Source organism: Dermacentor albipictus, chromosome 1 (assembly GCF_038994185.2).
Source record: "Dermacentor albipictus isolate Rhodes 1998 colony chromosome 1, USDA_Dalb.pri_finalv2, whole genome shotgun sequence".
NCBI classification, from domain to species: domain Eukaryota; kingdom Metazoa; phylum Arthropoda; class Arachnida; order Ixodida; family Ixodidae; genus Dermacentor; species Dermacentor albipictus.
In genome coordinates this window covers 233,756,079-233,775,384 of record NC_091821.1, presented here as the reverse complement: position 1 = coordinate 233,775,384, position 19,306 = coordinate 233,756,079, and the positions used below count along the sequence as shown (strand labels likewise).

General features: G+C 49.7%; 1 protein-coding gene across 4 annotated transcripts in view; it reads right to left on the bottom strand.

The window, feature by feature from the left end:
* Nucleotides 1–283: 283 nt before the first annotated feature.
* LOC135901211 (Krueppel-like factor 6) overlaps nucleotides 284–19,306 on the bottom strand; it is a 397,383-nt gene continuing 378,360 nt past the window's right edge. For all 4 annotated transcript variants that reach the window (XM_070531073.1, XM_070531070.1, XM_070531071.1 and 1 more), the window contains 2 exons: nucleotides 8,117–8,735; nucleotides 284–4,715 (listed from right to left, as the gene is read on the bottom strand). In XM_070531073.1, the coding sequence (XP_070387174.1) occupies nucleotides 4,540–4,715; nucleotides 8,117–8,735 (795 nt within the window). In that variant the 3' untranslated portion in view covers nucleotides 284–4,539. The remainder of the gene's footprint in view (nucleotides 4,716–8,116; nucleotides 8,736–19,306) is intronic.

The window sequence follows — 19,306 nt, the reverse complement described above, 5'->3', positions numbered from 1 at the left end:
AATGCGTGTTCCCTTTAACAATGTACCTACCTGTAAATCAGCTCGATACACCTACAAGTGGTGCATTAGTACAGTGATGCAGCACCGTGTTTACGCTTGATACCGCTTGATAACACACGTGGCAGCGGCTGACCGAGCCCTCTCGAGTGTTTGCACCGAACGATAACATGGTGCATCCGAGGTCTCTCTGCGCTGCTTCTATATGGAATAACGTCTCAGCAGCGCGAGAGCCGCCAACAAGAGTTGGAGCGGCAAGGAAAAAAACACACCAAACACACACACCTGCGATGTCGTGAGTTTATTTCTCTTTTATAAAAAGCTTTCTAAGCGTCCAGTCTCACCTCGTTTGGATTATATAAATGCTCTAAGCGTCCTAGGACTGTCTGCAAGGTTCTGTTTTCCCGTGCCCGTCCTTTTTTTTCTCCTTAAGCTGGCAAAGAGTTTGGTCCGCGAAAAATCTACCACATCCCAGATGTTTTCCGCCCGAGTGTTCCAGAGCTGTGCGGAGGCCAAACGCGCTGGACAACGAACGCCCTTTGCTCCATTTTTCTCCCCTCGCCTTCCTTCGTCGCGGTTTGTGGCGCGTCGCGCCGTCCACACAGCAGTGTTGGCGGAGACACAACCGCGCACGCACGATCACTGGTGAGTTGAAGCAGCTCGAAAGCGACGATGCGGAGAAAACAATGGCAATGTATCAATGACATGCGATAAACAAACAGCAGCTGCTAGTGACACAATGCGCGCGCAATGTACTCGAGAGGAACAGAGAACACTCTTAAATGGTAAACAAGCAGAATGATAGTTGGAATTGCGTTGTAAAACGTAAGAAAACAACATGACGATTACACGCAGGAAACATTGCTTCACACCCTTTGTATCCAACACTCGACTCTCAAAACATGGCACTTTTGAAGTATGCAACGGGATGGGTGTAGTGAATAAAACCTCCCATAAATCGTTCTTCCTTTCCCTAAGGCTTTTCCTGTCCATTTTGAGCTTCTAACTTGCGACCCATGAATACTCTGCTTTGAGACAGCTCTAGGAAATAGCGATGTAAGACCGGTTTAAGTAGGATTTGGGCAGAAGCAAACACAGCCTTTTTTTTATGGCTTCTTTTTTTGTCGATTTTTCTGTAGCTTTTTTGGTTCCAATACAGCTGGACGAATTTACATATATATATCTTTCTCTCTGTACACACACAAAAAAGCATATTTTGTGACGGGACTAGAGCAGTATGATTATGCGCGGTGCACTGCGGTTAATAGTCTGCATGTCAGTCTTGTCGTATTTGGGTTATGAATGATGCACAGTTCTTTTTCTTCTCCTTTCAATGAATCGAAAGACTAGCACGAAAAACGTTTCCATTATAATGCCATTTGGTTTTGGTCATTTAGAACTGTAAACCGCGTGCCGTTCGGCTCGCTGGCCCAGCGACGCATAGAAGTGGTATGCTTCGTGCTTGTTCAAAGAGAGACAAGTCCTTGGCTCCTTTGGCTCATTTATCCCTCGATTGAAACTGATTACCTATATTGCGCATTTTACGCAAAATTCATCTCGAAAATTGTCTTCTTTGAGGCATTTCGTCTAATCCCGGTTGCAACATGCGATTCTTAAACGAAAATACACGAGGTACTAGCAAAATGTTTTGCACTCTTCAGAAACCAGGAAAATTGACGTCCTCTCCAGAACAGGCGTTACAGTTCTATATACAACGGTCAAATTTCCTGAATATTGATTTCATTTCTTTCTTCCTTAGACATTTTGCACTTACGGGCAGTACTGATTCATCAAAGTATACAGAAGAAAAAAAAAGATTAACAATCGCGAAAGCAATAGTCTCTACATATACAAGCTCTGTCTCATGCACAACGTACGCGACATAAAAACTGCATTTCAACAACAAGACGACGTATTACTTAAGAAACTGGATATGAAGGTCACATAAAATTGGGAAGGGACGGTACTGACAGGCGGAAAGGGGCGATATCAAAATATATGTGATACTCAAAAACATAAGAGAGAAGGAAAAATAAAAAAAATGAAACAACAAACAAGTAATCAAAACTAAGTTTCTCTTATACACGGCGTCTCCTACCGCTCGATATGCGACACAGTGATCGGTCGCATCTGCGGTGGGAAGCGGCTCGCTTTCCGAGCCGCAAAAATCCTTAAGTGTTAAAAAAAAAAGGAAAGAAACTAAAGTAAGCTGTGAACATCATACACGCATGCGCACGAGAACACTTATAGAATAGAAAGAACGCGAGAATGAGACACATAAATGTACACAGTTGCGTGGCTTGGCTGCCGACCGTTCTGGAGTTGCGTCCTCCCCGGCTGCTCGCTGCGTGCGCAGCGCCGCGCTGAACGAGAGGCGCTTCTGCTGGCACAAACGGCTCCGCAAGCCATCACACTTCGGCAGGCAGTGTTAGCGCCTTTGAACAAACGAAATGTAAAAAGTTCACTGAAAACCACTGGAAGCTCCACACGGCGTCCGCAAAGCCTCGTATGTCTTTTTTTTTGTCTTTTTTTTGTTCTTTTTCATTTAGTTTGGTCTAAGACGACATCTTTCCGCTGAAAAAAAAAGTTTTGTGGATGCACCATGATTTGCTTACGAGAGTCATTTACTGGACAGCATAACGTAAGCAATAAAAGAAGGGAAAGACATTCAATTGTAGTAACCAGTCAGACAGCAACTGGAGCGAAATGTAACGGCGCTTTAGAAGGCAAGATTACTCCATACTGTAACAAACAACAAGGACTCATATGAAATGGAGGAAGATAGAATGCATGTTTGCATATGTGTGTGTGTGTGTATGTATGTTTATGTTTATGTGAGAGGAGGGGAGGAAAAAGGGAGGGGGACAGTGTAGCGAGGGGAACAAACACCAGTATGTAATGCATGCACACGCACACGCACATCCACAAGCGAGACGGTTCGAGTCAAAGTCTTTCAGAAACGCGAAGCAGCATTGTCCACACGTTCCGCGTCGTCGTCGGCGGTGGTGCCGGGGAATTGTGGGGTTGGGCCGCCGACTCCTCGAGGCGTCCGGCGTCGTCGAACATTCGTCCACGCGCACTCACTGGGCGCCGTGACGAGGTCTTCCTTCCAAGGGAGCGGCAGGGTTCGGGAAAAGGGGGGGGGGGAAGGGGGGAGGACGCGCTCCAAACAGTGTCCCGCGCGAAGCTCCTACGTTCCCCGCGCACGCAACGCACTCTCTCTAGAACTTGCCGAAATCAACCTCCCCGATCGCCTCGGCGCGTGCCCCTCGTAGCGAAGAGACCGCGCTCCCCGTTCCTTTTCTACAAGCATCCTGGCAGGGCCCGCTGAGGAGGCCGCGCAACTGCCGCCCGCCCGAGGAAAGATCGAAGGACAAGCGAGCGCGGCGCAAGTCTTTGGTGTAGCCGTCAGACGCGATAAGGAAATAGCGTTCCGTTTTGGCAATACGACCGCATCGCCTTATCAAACCGTGCGTTTTTCGGGTAGGAATCAAGCAATAGAGAACCCGCGCTCTTTAGTTGCTCTCGTTTTGGTGTAAGAAATCCTGCACACTCAAGCGGAGATGAGACGTGCGCACTGGCAAGGGCTCTGCAAGCTGTCCAGGCGCTCCGAGGTGGGACGTCGTGTGACGCGGTGGGTCGTGGGGCGCACGGTAGCTCCCAGTGACCGCAAGAAGAACGACACGCACTGAAGTCGTCCGTGCCGTGGATCGAGAGCGCGCTTCGTAAGTGTTAGCGTACTCGATGAAGAAATAAATAAAGGATGAGTGGGACTGCAGAAATAGAGAAATGCAAATGACCCCGACCTTTTCTTGCCCCCTTGTTTTTCGTCAGCTATGCGGAGATGCCACAAAAGTCGGATCCGCAGCAGCGTGTTGGTTTTGGTCTTTGTGCACAGGATTATTCCAGTTAAAACTGAAGCGCTCGAATATTGAAAATTCCTGTTTCAAGTGAACAGCTAGCAAAAGACGTTAATTAAGCATTCGCGAGACGCTATAACCACTGTGCACAAATGCCCCGTCGGGTTTCAACTGGCAGCTGCTGCTGCAAGGGGGGCAAACGCATGTGAGGCCTTTTTATCTGAAGGATTGCCCTCATTATTTTTTTTCTTTTTTTTCGCTTTTGTTGTTGATGTTTTTTTTGTTTTTTGATTTTTCTTAACGTTGTAATTCACTTGCATATTGAACCGGCAGCGTGCTGTGAGGCGGACGTTCCGTGCACCATCGGCCGGGCTAACACCACGAATTCTCAGCACGGCAGAGGTGGTTAAGAAGTAAATCGCAAAAGCAGCTCCAACTCTTCGCACGCAGATAAATTTTTGCCAGCGTCGAGTCCTCAAAACGGCTCGATTACCGTGCAGGAAAAGTGATTTGGAGGACACGCTCGAGCCACGATGCTCAGAGATGACCGAGAAAGAGGGAAGTGGGCCGACAAATGGGGGGAGGGCAGGGGAGGGGGTGGTGTTCCGACGAGGAGGCGCGCTCCGCGCGGCGGGCCCGGGTCGTGCTCGCTGCTGCTGCTGCTGCTGTTGGCGCCGCTCTCTCACTGGTGGCGCTTCATGTGCAGGGCCAGGTGGTCCGAGCGCGAGAAGCACCGGTCGCAGTGGTTGCACTTGAACGGCTTGGAGCCCGTGTGCTTCCGGTAGTGCCGCGTCAGCTCGTCCGAGCGGGCAAAGCGCCACTCGCAGCCTTCCCACGAACACTTGTACGGCTTCTCGCCTGCAACGAGACGGGGCAGACGCGGGCTTCAGCGCGCGCGTCACACGCGGGAGGCTTCCCCACACGGCGGGGCACAGCATCTGTCGAAGCGCGCGCGTCACATCGGCACGTGAACAAGACGCACGCTTGCGCTTCCAGGATTGCCCAGCAGAGATCGAAAGGAAACGACACACGGCTGCAAAGACGCAGCGCGGCAAGCGCTTGGGGCAAATAGGTGCGCTCTCTCATACACGAACGTCTGTTCACGCTGGCGTCCGGGCAGCCAGAACAGGTAGCAACTCAACGTGGTCTTTTTCTTTTTTTTTTTTTTTGCAGTATTTGTCGGTCACGTGCCATGAAGACTGCCAGAATCGCGTATGCGCGGCATCGTGTTTGAAAATTGCTGCTCTGGAAAGCAACCTGCGACTTTCAGCAAAGCTGATTTCCATTTCTACGTGTCCACTGGTCTGTCACAACGCGCGAGTTTCGCAAAAGAAAAAAAATCATTTTACAGGCACATGAACGCGCTCACTACAGGCGGCCGGTTGTGCAGACAAAATTTACTGCGTCTAGGGAATAAAGCCTAAACCGTAAAAAAGTGCATGTTATGCACTCGCATTCCTCGTTTCTGGAACCAAATACATGCGCTTTATGGCATCTACCTGTGGCTAAACGGCTAATCATCTCAGGTGGCAGGTCAAGTTAGCGTGGCAACCGAGCTTACTGCCCAGTACTCAAATTCATGCCTTTGCTCCAAGTGCTTAAGGTGGAACTTATCGCACATCTTTTCCAACTCAAAAAGGTAAGTAATAAAAAAGTGAAAAAGCGGCTGCACCGACGAGAGGGATCGCAATTGAGGCCCGTTTATGTGGCCTTTCGCCTGTTCCCCTCTCCGTCCTGAGATTCCTAAGGTGGAGTTCAAAGTGAAATGGTTTGGTTGCTTGAAATCGGCAACCGACCTTGATATACAGGTCGCCTATGTTAAAGTACGATGCTTAACGCAACATTAAAAAATATTTTAGGGCGTCAAAGATTAGCAGAACCATTGGTAAATACGTTACGGACTCAGCTTTTACAAAGCAGCGCACAATTATATATACATAATTTCACAGCAGCTGCTGTTTTGTTACTTTACATAAAGAACAACGATCACACAAATTGTTCGCTCAACCATATTAAAGAAATAATACAAAGCTCTTATCGTTTTCACCTACATTAAATAAAAAACTGCAAATAAATATAAGCAGGTAACCGACGGGTTGGCATCTATATTTAATCGCATTGGCAGTTCGATCTCAGCAACCATCGATTTCCGCTTCAATTTCGTTTCGCCCCTGCGTCACGTATAGCGAGCCTCGCCAAAGCGCTCCTTCTTCACTGTCACTGCCCAGAAGAGCTTCGCAATTTGCTCCGGGAGCTTAATGGGCTTCCTTTAATGCTGAACAACACGAGTTCACCGTAATGGGTAAGAACAACCACGACCGTAAATAAAGAAAGCAACGCTCTGCAGTACACGGAGGTTGAGTAGATATGTGCACAAACGAGAAAGAAATGTGGTATAAAAGGGCAAGATAGGGAAACGTACAGAACCAGGCGCCTAAAACTTATTAGCCATATCATAAGAAGCCAACAAACTTAAGATATGTATATATATATTGGAAGGCCCTTATGAGCTTCGTTTCGCATACGCTGCGTTACTTCAGAGAATGCACGACGGCAAGGTGTCTTGGGACCGCAACGCCTACAGCGAACTGAGCTCAAGGCGGCTCGCTCGAAATGCGGCACGTTGACTAGGTTAACCGCTCAAAAGAGCCTCCAAAGAATGCGTTCTCTTGTTAATGCAATTAAACCTGGAAGTCCCGGTTAGCCTTGGAAAGAAGAATGGGCCGCCGTGCCTCGCCCACGTGAACGGTAGTACATGGGCAGAGAGAAGCGAGAGATAACAAACTCCTGGGCAGAGCTTACGCGCCCGAAGCGTGCCCGGCGCATGCACAAGCGTCCGCCAGCGGGAAAGTGGACGAGCACGGAGGAGCCGCCGGATGCGCCTGATTTCGTGTTGACAATGCTATCGGCTTGCGCGAAAAGGCGGCGACGAGCAGTGCGGAAGAAAGAGCAGACCCTGGCGAAGGACTGCTAATTAAAAAGGCCCATCGGCCAAACAAGGCACCGCTGGGCACAATGGCCTCCTCGTCGCACGGCGCGGCTGCAATTGACTGGCAGCGTAGATTTCTAATTGGAGCCGCGGCCCGCGAAACCAAGGCGGCAGAAAATTAGCCACCATCTTGGCGTCCCCAGCGGCCAGAAACGGGGCAGCCCGCGAAGAGGCAAATTCTTGGCCGCCAGCATGCGGCGCGCACGCGCGCCCCGCGCAGTTCGCTGCCCGGTGCAGACTCCTTAATTGCTCGGCGCGTGCCCAAAAATCCTCCGAGACAATTTGCACCCCTCTTCCCACTCGCCGGCACCCTTCCTTTTTCTTTCGAGTGGCGCGTCACGTCCTTTCTTTTAATTCTCCGGAAATACTCCTCGCGAGGAACTCTCCTTCAAAGGCGCCCGGTCGACTGTTTTTCGCGCTTTCTTTCCCCCTCTGCGCCTTCGAGCCGTTTGAGGACAATTATTATCTTTCTTTTCCTCCTTTTTCCATGCTCACAATCTCTTTGTTCAGGACCCCCTTCAAAGCAGCCTCTACACATTTTTTTTTTTCGTTCACTCATTCACATGGTCCTTCTGCAAGAGCTCTTGGTATTCAGTGAAGTCCAGACGACGCGGAAACCTTATTTTAGAAAAGAAGGAAACAAGATAAAAACAAAAGACTACAGGGACAAATTATTCACGTTGCTCGTGGACCTCAGCGAGCGATTGTATAGGCCGGATTCGGTCGCCCAATATAATATACATTACAATGAGAGTCGACGCTTCGACGTGTACTTGGGAGGAACAGTCTGAAATTGCTGCGCACACCAGAGCGTGAGCGAATAGGATGACGATTTGAGAAGTCATCTGCGCATTATATCGTAAACATATTTTTTCGAAGGAACAAAGGCGTGAATGTCTATATCGCTCAGAAAGGCAGCTATAGTAATTTACGAATAAGTCACGGTATTAAGTGCGTATGTAGTGCCGAGCTTTATGCTAAACAATTGCAACCACATAGCCTAACCTCTGCTCTTCCGAACTTAAATATATATATACGTTGTCGACCAAGTAGAATGTGAAATGTTATGGCGACAATCGTCGAAGCTCGCTCAGTTACGGAGCGCTGCTCTGCGGAGGCCCCCTGCGAAGTGGGTTTCCGGACAGTGAGGCTGACTGTGGGCGTGGCGCACACTGTTCCAGTCTCGAATTAGGCGACCGCGCGTGCGCAGGCAGCGTGACCCTCATCACAAAGCGCGCGCTCGTCGCCAAGCGCGTCTGCACAGGCTCACCTGTATGCGTCCGCTGGTGCGCCTTGAGATGTGACGACTTGGTGTAGACCTTTTTGCAGCCGTTGAACTGGCACCGGTGGATGCGGCGCTTGCTCGAGTCCACGTCGAAGCGGCGGCCGCCTCGAGCCGCGTGGTGGAAGTGCGCCTGCTTGGCGGCGGCCCCGGCCGCCGCGAGCAGCGGCGCGGCGGCTGCGTTGCCGCTCGGCTCGGCCACGTGGCGTCCGCTGCGGCCCGCGCGGGGTCTGGCAGCCTCGGGCGACGACGGCGGCGTGAGCGCGGCACGCTGCACCAGACTGAATGGCGGTTGGGCTTTGGCCGAGCCGTCGCTCTCCCAGGAGAGTGCGCTCGAGGCCGAGCTCTCGCTCGCGTTGTCCATAGCGCCAGCGCCAAAGTCCAGGTCGTCCGAGAGCCGGTCGCCCTCGGCCTCGCTCGAGTCGCCCAAGTCGCTGCTGCCGATGCCCGAGTCGGCCAGCAGCAGCTTGGCGTCGGCGGGGCTGCTGCACTCTTCCCACAGACGCGCTGTTTCTTCCGTCGACGAAGACAGCTCGCGGCCCGAGCAGCGCTTGGACGTCGCTCCCCGGGGCTCGTCCTTTAGGTATCGGTCCATCTCCCAGATGGTCTGCACAGGGCAAAGACATTGGGGCGTGAGCATGCTTGACCTTCCTTCGCACAAGGCATCACGCATACGACATGACCTAGGAGGAACCTATCGGTATATAGTGAAACAATATTAGAGAGGAAAAAAAGGGCGGGTCTTGTAGCCACAAATGGGAAATGCACAGCCCCAAGCACACTTGTATAAAGCGGGGGAGCGTTGTGCACAAGAGGATGTTTGCGGCGTCTACTGTGTGCCGCCGGTTAGGGACAACGTACTTTTCAAAAAAAGAAAAAAGAAAACACGCTTAGCCATATGGGTTCGTCTCCGTGGCTGCCCCTTTTTATCAACGATACCGCCCGGTGAACCTCAGCAGTCGCCAAGATGTAAATCGAAGACGTGCGTCACCACCTCGCGTGGCACACATCGCAGAGCAGCTGTCTCCACAGGAAAGAGGGCAGGGCGACTAACGATGGCATGCAAATATGGCACCACTGACTGAGGAAACTGTCTCGGCCTATAGCGACCTCCAATATAGTCGGCGGAAGTGCACGTTCCCGCACACTGCTCCCACGCACTAGGCAAGTGTGCATTCCACCCATGCCATAGAATTCTGCTCGCACAAACGAACGTCTTTCACACTAGAGATAATGATGGCGTCAGTTGACTAAACAAACTAGGTAGCAGAAAGTACCTCTACATCTCAAGGAGGGCGCTGCCGCCCTGACCAAGGCAAGTACCCGTGTCGGAACGTTGGCCCCGCCGTCATTGCCTGTCCTACCACTGTTATTCACTTAAAGCCTCCATCTTCCTTTGAAGTTCTGTGTTGTTTTCATTCCAAGGAGTTACACGTGCAGTGCGTGCTGAGCAGCCAGCCTTTTGTGAACCGTGTAAGAGACAACAAAACGCCGGTTATACCATTTATGACCCACATGTCCATTACAGATTGACAGAATGAACCATATTGCCTCCAGAACGACAAGAACAAACTATTGTTTCTCGACAAGCGAAAGAACGCGTGATGGTTATATTTAGAGCACAAAAAAGAAGGAAAAAGCAACATCAAGAGCGAGAAAGTTAATCGAATCGGAATGAACGGTGCCCATCTTAATTAGCAGCGCGCCAGGAGTTCAGCTGCCTCACATGCAACCAGTTCCCTCGTTGCACGAGCATAATGTGCCGCCACCGGAAGGCGCCATGCGTTATCCGTCCCTAAAGCAATCGAGGCCGTTATGAGTGGCCTTACTAAAAGCGCTGCTGCGATATTTGAAAGCGACCGGATTGAGTGAGCGCCTGTGATTCGGACTGAGTGACCGACTGATATCTCCAGTGGACTTTCTCTTCTTTTCATCTTTCCGTCCCCTTTCCCTTTCCCCAGTGTAGGGTAGCCAACCGGGCTCAGGCCTGGTTAACCTCCCTACCTTTCTTTTATCATTTTCTCTCTCTCTCTCTCTTTGGTTAAGCTTGCCCGGTGAAGGACGCTGCCTCGTAAATCTTGCAAACCATTTCGCGGTTTGCGCTCACAGCGTTGTTACGGTTCACCGTGTGCGGCGATGAACGGATGCCAAGCGCCTGAGACACGACGTGCCTAATCGTCACGCTCGTCAACATGAAAAGACTTGTCCGTCGGGTGCGTGCGACGGGATTATGCACCGGTGTATATCCTACTGTCCTTCGTTCACCACCTCTACGCCACAGAGTGGTTTCTCTGCGCATTCCTCTGTGTGGGTTGACCAGTGTGCTGACAAGGCCCTCTACCAGGGAGCGAGAGAGGATGAGGTTGCCCGGATAGTGTAGGGTATAAAAAGGCCAGCGAGACGACACGAATAGATATTCTCTGCCCTTGCGTGCAGGAGCAGGCACGTCGAACGTCTCTGTACTTTTTGTCTTAGAGCGCACAGCTCATCAGTAACGATGTATTAAACTTCTGTTATTCTTTGTACATCACCTCGTCTTCCCTGCCGAACCCTCTCCAATGGTCAACCTGGTTCGAGCTCCAAGCAGACGCTGCTGAAGGTCGCCGAAACCCCTTCCCCGTAACAACCGGTACCAGTTCTAACATCGTCTACTCGCAACAGAGGCACGACCGAGCGAGAGCCGCGAAGGCACGTGGTGATGACTGGCTATGCATCATATTACCGTGTCACTACTTATTCGCAAGCGAGATTTGTTATATAATTTTCGCTGATCGATGAGTAATCGAGGTCTTGTATGCAGACTGTTCCGAACTGTTGTTGGTCGACGTTGTCGGTCTCACCGCGTTCGCGGCCGTGATAGATCGACGCGTTTCGTTATGATCTATTCTTATATGCACGAACGACATTGTGTATATTGATCTCAGCTCGCGAAAGTTTTACCCGCAGGTTAGAATGCAAGCTCCCGTCTCTTGATCTACCTTAGTGTAAGTGCGGTGCTTAGTCTATCAAGTTATTTTCTCTATCTCCAGAAAAGCTTGCATGCGGCTGCACAAACGTTTGTCGGTCATATCGATGGGCTTAAGAATAAAGAGAAGTTTGTCGCCTACAGCTCTCCTGTTCGCAACGGACGGCTATGCTTGCGAACAAAGTCACGCCAGCAACCTTTGTTTCTGCGGTACACGGAGCTGTTTATGATGTCATGTTAGCAGGTCTAAGGATTAGTGTGGGTGATACAGTCCTGAAACGAGATATTTAAGGCCTGGCGAGCTCTTGGAAGCGGCAAAAGAGAATATCATACCGACCGTCTCAGTCACCAGGCACTAGGCCCGTATTCACAAAGCAGTTCGAACGCTGAAGTGGTTCGTGAGCAAAGGCGTCGGCCAATCGCGTTAACAAGCATTTATAATATTAGCAAAGGCAGCCAGCCAGTGATGAAGCAATTCTTGCGAAGGAAAACATCTGTGAATAAGGTCCCTGCTTAGTGCAAATCATTTAATGTTGCCTACGTTTGCCCCCCCCCCCCCCCCCCCATCATTACGCCTTTTCTCTCTTCATCTTACAATTCTCAGACGAAGAAAGAGAACATGCCAGGCAGATGGAGACCTGCCTCCATATGCCTCACATTTCAAATTCCCTACTTTTCTTCTCCCAGGGTGAACATTACTGCCTGGAATCGTTCTCAATTACGGTACCAAGAGCGATTATAATACCATTTCCTTCCTAAGTCATAAAAAAAAAACTCAACTACTCCGCAATCGCTGCAGCATTGAAGTGAGAAGTCCCTCCATTCTCGCAGAAGTTTCATCGTGTCAGAATAGAGAAACAAGCATATTTAAAAGTGCCAAAGTTTTTGTGAGCAAGACTGTACAAGGCGGAATAATACGAGTATACAGGGTGAGTGGTCCTCACCTCTAAGCAAGCCGATGACTGCGCGGTGTGTAGAAAGTCGTGTAAACTACGCCGGTAGCCATGACGACGATGAGGCGAGAGTACAATGCGAGTCGCGAGTTGTTCGGTCGTATTCTTCGGAACAATCGCCGCAATCAATGGCAGCAAGCACAGCAGCTTAGCTAATCGATCCCAGGTGGCGCCGCTCTGTGTGCCTGACGTCACCCCGAGTCGATTTTGCCACTTACTGTGAACAGCCGGTTGGCGCATTAGCACAGTCATAGATGACGCTAATGCGAGACGGGTAAACAGAAGAGAACATCTACTATAGGTAGTATATACAACGTAGCCAAGTAAAAAGCTTACCTAACGGTTTTCGCCACACTTCAAACTATTTGACGCATGACATAGACTACTATGTAGTGAACTACACGATAACGTACTTTGATGTTTTATTTTACCTGGACATCGGCGTATTATGACTCCCGCCTTGATTATGATGCCCGGAATCTAGCTACCCAGGTGTTTCTGCATTATGCTCCACTGCCGGGAATCGAGGCCGCAACCTTTTGCTCAACTAAAAAGAACTTTATACATCTGTTTATAGCTACTGCGTCACGCTTATCCGACGCGAAGTTTGATAACACATGGCTTCCGAGCTAGGGCGGCACAGCGCGCGTAACACCATCTCCGAGGTCATGGGTGACGCCATGTGTTGACGCGAGGAGGTAGGAAACCAGAATAACGCAGCTCATTGTCCGCAGGGCACTTCAGTAACCACCTCATGCACAGTGAGATTTTCTTTTTTTCCGCCGGTGCTTTGTGCTTTGTGGTGTATCTCGAAAGTGGAGCTTGTCTTCCAATTTCTACTAAGCGAATACGATTCCACTACACCGCTCAACGTGTGGCCTAGTGTGAATGCACCAAGAAGAGATATTTCTTTCGAATTAGCCGCCTGAACATGGCGATTAGTCGCGCAATTATTGTCCGCGCCGCTTCAGGCAATCCATCTGGACAGGCCGAATTGCGCTGAACGGCCAATTTTCAAGTAATTTGTTCGGATTAAAGAAACGCGCGCACGGTATATAGCGCGCTCAAGAAGTATTCAGTGTTCAAGTCGTTCTTATAATTATCATATTGTGGCTATCGTTCTCGCAGTGCTTTTCGTCTTAAATTCAGTATAAAGGTAAACGCTAAAAAAATCACTTTTTTGCTTGTCAGTTACTTTTTTTAATTAGATGTTTAGCTCGTCAACAAAATCAACACACCGTAAGTGGTGATAAATACATCTGTGATAGCTGTAAGCTAGTTGCCGGACCCGTAGAATTGATAGATTATGCAATACCATCCACTGAATAATACAGTATACATGTTAATTTGTACACATGCACACTGTGAGGCATATGCACGTGTTTGCTATAAGCCTACAATTGATATATACCAAGAAAATACTTTTTCAAGCTACGTGCTAACTTAGTCCAAGTTTGCACGTAGTCCAAGTCCAATCATTCCAAATTTTGGCACCAATGAACGAGATTATTCCGTGACCGCAATTATTACAAAAAGCTCTGGAAATTGAGTTTCTTTTGGTGAGCTTGTCTGGTGCCAGATCTAGGTGCAACAAAAGATGACCAATGAAACGAAATGTTTGTGTAATAATTTTGTGCACTAGAATAGCAGGTTTTAAAGTCACCAACAGAAATGAACGGCATGATGCTCAGTGTGGCACAGATGGCGCATTCCTAAGTGATGGTGTGATCATCCGGACAGCCCTTTCTTTTTCGAAATGCTGACTGACCTGTAATGCTATAGTCATCAATCTGAGCTCACTTTAGGACAGAAGTGCTTTAGTGCGCAGGCCAGGAAATGGTTTACCCTTGCCTCATTCGCCTCATAATTTGTTGCATAGCTTCAGTGCGTTTACACCGTTTATTAGGTGAGCTCGGAAAGTGAGGACATCCGCAGTAGTCGGTTTACTTTTTCGTTGCCTTCCGTATGCCCGGGCACGCACGTTACCATGTCACTGTTTAGACTACAGTACACAAATACTTAGGTGTTCTTTCACTCAATGAAGTGTATATGGTTAACGTTATGCAATGCTGAAAACACATATTTATGCAAGATATTGACCTGTAATTGTCTGGCACGCCACCCGCGTTCAGCTACATCATATGCATGAAAACAATTAATCATTGCATCGCGTGCTAGAAACTGACATTGCGCTTTGCGCAGGGACCGCATAGCTTCCTTTCATTAGCTAGGCGTACCAGTCTTGCGCACTATAGTGAACGTGAAAAGCATCGATTTCTGTCCGCAACATACTGTGTACACGTAGAAGACACATTCTCACTTCTTTTGCTGCCTAGAAAGCGTACTATACAAATCGAATGCTCTTAGGGCCACACTCCATATCAAGTGCACATGCGAAAACATAGAGCGAAGAGCAGATGGACAAAATCAATCAGAATGGCAGCAGTCGGTCTAGTGAAAGGAAAACCATTAAAGGCGCCAATTTTAAAGCGGGATTTTCAATTACGACATAACGTAGTCACACGCTGCCTGTAATAAATATACTTAAGGGTTCAGCGACATTGGTTAATTAAAAGAAGAGTATGCGTAACTTACTTCGGACGATCTGGTTTTAGCCGAAAACTGTTAGTCTTTGAGGAAACCATGTACGGCATAGCAAAAGGAAGCATACTGGCATGTTGTGTTAGGAAATTTATTCTTGAAGTTTGCCTCCACGGAAGCAGCACAAATTCAGAACATAGCCCCAGGAAATAACAACGGTTGTCGTGGAGCACAAACTGTAATATCGCGCGCAGTATGGGCTGCAACGCGCAACCCCTTTGCCCCGTGCTTTCGTGTTGTAGCTCGTACTGAGCGCGATGGTACACTTGTAGCTATTATACTGTAGTAAACTGGTCGGCGCAATAATAAAAATGAACTGAGAAAGGTTTCTTGCGGTTTGCCAACTTATTCCAGCAGGCGTAGAGTCGTACAGTTTTTAGTCACTTTATTTGTCGCTACCTGGTGGTGCCTGTCACCATATATTGTGGTATACGCACTTAGCTGCATGGTCGATAAGACAGCGGCACAGCACGTGATGGCACCGCCTCAACCCCATTGTCGGTAGATTGTTTATAAATAAACGAATAACAATTGTTCGACGCACAAGGCTAATAAATGAATAAATTTCTATCGACTTGCAAATGTAATGACTTGTGTTGAAAGCACAAATCAGAGCATGTTACCCTTACTCAGTTGTGCTTACTCGTGATTGGTCGAAATCAAATGGTTCGTTGCCATGATGCCGTATACGTTTTGGCCCACGGGAAAGCGCACGAAACAGACAGCCTCTGCTAACTTTGGCCAAACATTAGAGACACTAAACCGCTCATTAGCGTTTCCTGCAGCGAGCGCAATGGGCGTGCAGATCATCGCCACAAGGGAGACACGCGTGATCTGAAGCACTCGCCTGCGACCAACAAAGCGCAAAGCCCTCGATGCGTCGTCAGCGAGCGAGACTGCGTATCCTCGACCTGCACTGCGTCGTCGATTCGAGCACGCAGCCAAACTGGCACGATCAACAGTCCCCTTCGAAGCGAGTTATGCGGTGGTAATCAAGTTTACTGCTGAGAGAGAGCCCTGACGAACGATGTTGCGAGCATCGCACGAATGCACGCGCCCTTCTGCACTTCTGTGCCCGGCGCCACGACGATGTTGGCCAATAAAGCCTTCTCTTGCAGGCGCCTCCGAGCCCTCCGGGAGGTTTTAAGCGCTATATACCACGGTCTCTACCACGTCAACGTGGTAGAGACCGTGGAAGGAGACCGTCTCTTTCTCCCGGCTACGGTTACATAACTATTTATGGAAAATAGATGATAGTGCAACTTGTGACTGGAAAAGGAAAGAAGAAGAAAGAGTTCGTTTCTAAATAATTAGTTTACCAGCGAATTGTTTGTAGTAACCCTTAACGGCGAGACCTAAGCTAAATCGCATGCACGATCGAATGCTTGATCCAACATCTGCACTGCGCTTGCATGCACTTACCGATCATCCAAATGGGGTGTCTTCAAAACCGGGCAACTTGGCGAACTCAAAAATTAGGCGAGTTTACCAAGATATCTTGTTTGTAGCCCCGGCATTTTCTACAAGTGATACTCTGCTCGACACTCCTCCTCAACTAAAGAGATTTGTTGGTCTGTGCGCTTCGATGACACGCAACGGCGATCCCCGAACAAAAATTTTGTAATCATGCAGGCGCCTTCGGCACCTGTTAAATTGAACGGGCGTTTGAGAATACGGGATTTAATGACGTCATCAGTATCACAGCGACGCTGACTTCTCTGACTGAGATTAAATACGAGGGCGAAAATGCTTCGTCTTTTGCACGGCTTTCCCCGAAATGCTTACATTCCCCGGCGGTTGCATTAAGTTTTGCCTGACTGCTTGGACGTCCTAATCGCATACTTGCTACAGTCGGGCTTCCTTCTTCCAACAAACGGCGAAAACAGACCAACCAAGTTAATTGACGCGCCAGCCAGTCCGTTCGAAATCGTCATGCGATGCGCGGATGACGATCGCAGCGGGATCTGTAGGACTATACGCATTTAGTGACATCAAGGGCCCTATCGAAGTACGCAAGATTTACGCGCCCGCCGACGTCTCCGCTGCCCTAATGAAACAGCAAAGCACGCGCGATTTAGTTCCTATTCCTTCGGCTGTACAGTCTTCAGCGATTGAGGAGGCAGACCAAGAATGGCCCGCCCGGGGTTTTATCCGAAACGCACTCGAGATAGACGAACAAATCCTTCCCAAGTGCTCGAAACGTTTCACAGTGTAGACAGCACGCGCGAGCTCCCTCCCACGACAATTGCCGCGGAATCGATCGCGTCGCGTATAAGCATATCTTTACGACCCCGCGGCGTCACGGTTCCAGTGGGTTCATGCAAACGCTAACAGGGACCATCAAGTGCACCCATCAATTGAGCAACAAGAAGGCTCCCGGTCGGAGGGCGCCAAATGGCCGCCCAGACGACAGCCAGTCGTGCACGAGTGCGGGAAACAAGGGATCAGCCCGCGCCAAGGCTCTGACCTGAGGAATTACGGGGCTCAAGTGTAACGACGTAAACGGGGCATTTGGGACCCGTAATGCCGCCCCTTCCCGATGCCCCTTCGTCCCGAGAATTAGCCCTGGCTCGCCAGAGTCGCCTCGGCGACGCCTCTCGGCCAGCGCGTGTCTGTTGCCATGGCAACAATTAAGGTAGGCCGCAGTGGCCTCGGTCGCGCATGCAGAGTGGCGCCCATAAACGAACGGGTGCTAAGTTGTTGCTGTCAGTTCTTTGGCAACGTCGATGCGATAACAGAGCTGTGGCCACGCCACATTATGCCGTACGACAAATCGTTCCGTACGGGGCAAAACGGAGCAGGTGCACGGCACGGGGATTATACCGTATTTCCGTACGTGCGCTTAAAACTCTCCTAGGTTCCGAAGTTCAGCGCGACGCCGAAATCGCGGATACAGCCTCTTTCGTAGATTCAAAGCGGAAACAAAACTGGAAACCAAACTGGAAAGCGAGGACGTAATGCAAGTTCGCGCACACTACGTAGAGAAAAGGCACAGTCGATATGTTATCAATGTTTTCCTTGTTGCGGAAACTATCTTCGCAATAACGAAAAAAAAAAACAAATTTTGCAATCAGCCCTAATGCGCGAACGCATGGCGTTTTAGAGACAGTGAGAAATGATGCCGCCAAATTACATAACTTGGGAGTGCATGGAAAAAGGAAAGGGGAAAAAGAAAATAATAGCCACAGGGAGAAAATGGAATCGAATTTAGTTCCGGCAGCAGAATTTCTACGCCGAACCTGACAGTTGGAAGGGGGGGGGGCGGCACCATAAGAACGACGTAAGCACAAACTGTATATTAGGAATCTCCTGCTTCCACACCCTTCCAAGCACACATAAAAGAAAAGAAAAAAAATAGAGCAGAAGAAAAACAAGCTATTTCGCTAGGAGACCACAAGAAAAAAGAGAGAACTCATTAGGGAGGTGGAGTGCTTTAGGCAACAACGCCGTAGACTAACGTTATAGGGCGTTTAACTATCGGTCTCATTTTCTGAGGCGGTTTCCCCCTCTCTTATTATTTTGTTATTTTTATTTTTTCGTTGCAACGTCGGTTTTTTTTTTTCCTTCGATCAAACAGATGCGAGCGCAAAGTGCCAGTGAGCGGAAGCAAAATGAATGCTATCAAAATAAGGAACTGAAACCCAAGAGCCCTCACATAGTGCCGGGCCAAACTAAAATTAGTCGACCGAAGTTGTCGACACACTGAGGTAATCTACGCGCTTCAAATGGGATGCAGCTCTCCTTTCTCGGCAGCACCAAGTTCCACGACTTCGAAGAGGAAAACTAATTACAAGTTTCTCTACGGGAGCTAAGTTGAGAGGGAGAGAGAGAAAAAAGTGAAAAGAAAAAGTGGAAGAAGTCGGGAAAACCGGGAGCTGCACTGCAGGAGCCGCGTCACGAAGGAAATGAGCGGACTGGATGTGCCTAGGGAGGGAAACAAAGAAAGAAAAGGGGCCCCAAGCGCCTCGATTTCTCCTAATCCCCAGAGGCCGAGAGGTAGCTTGTGACCGCAAATATGCCGCGCGTGGGCATTGCCCTGACAGGCTTAGTGGTCGAGCAGTCGTTCTCCCGGTGTGAAGAGAAGGTGTAGGCAGAGGGGGCGGCGGCGGTGGCAGGAATTATTTTTCAGCCGGCAATCGCTGTGCGCGGGCGCCCTTAAAAATGGTGTGCACAATTTTCTCGCCTATACACGGGCGCGCTCGCGCATGCCCCGTGTGGTGGCGGTGTCCCGGAGGAAATCCCGCTCTCGGAGCCGTTAGGCGGCGCTATTGCAGAGCTGCAAACGAGCATTACGCACGGCACTTCGCCCCCGTCGGGAACCGCGCGTCGGGTTGGGACGAGGCGCGAAGAGCCGCCGCTAATGGCGCGCACCGCCTGTCCGGCTATATGCACCGGCACGCTTTGAACCGCCGCGCCGTCACCCTTCCTTTTTCATGCTCCGCTCGCATCGCTGGTCATTAATTGGAGATGACGCAGCGAAAATTATTTTTCAGGTGCGGCAATCACGCCGCGGACGCAATTAAAACGGGGTCTAACTGCCCTTCAGCGCCATTACGAGAGAAGGGATCGTTTTCACCCCCCCCCTCCCTTTCCATTTCTGTCTTTCTTGTCTTTCGTGTGCTTCCGAGCACTGGGGACAGATGCGACGACAACGACTCG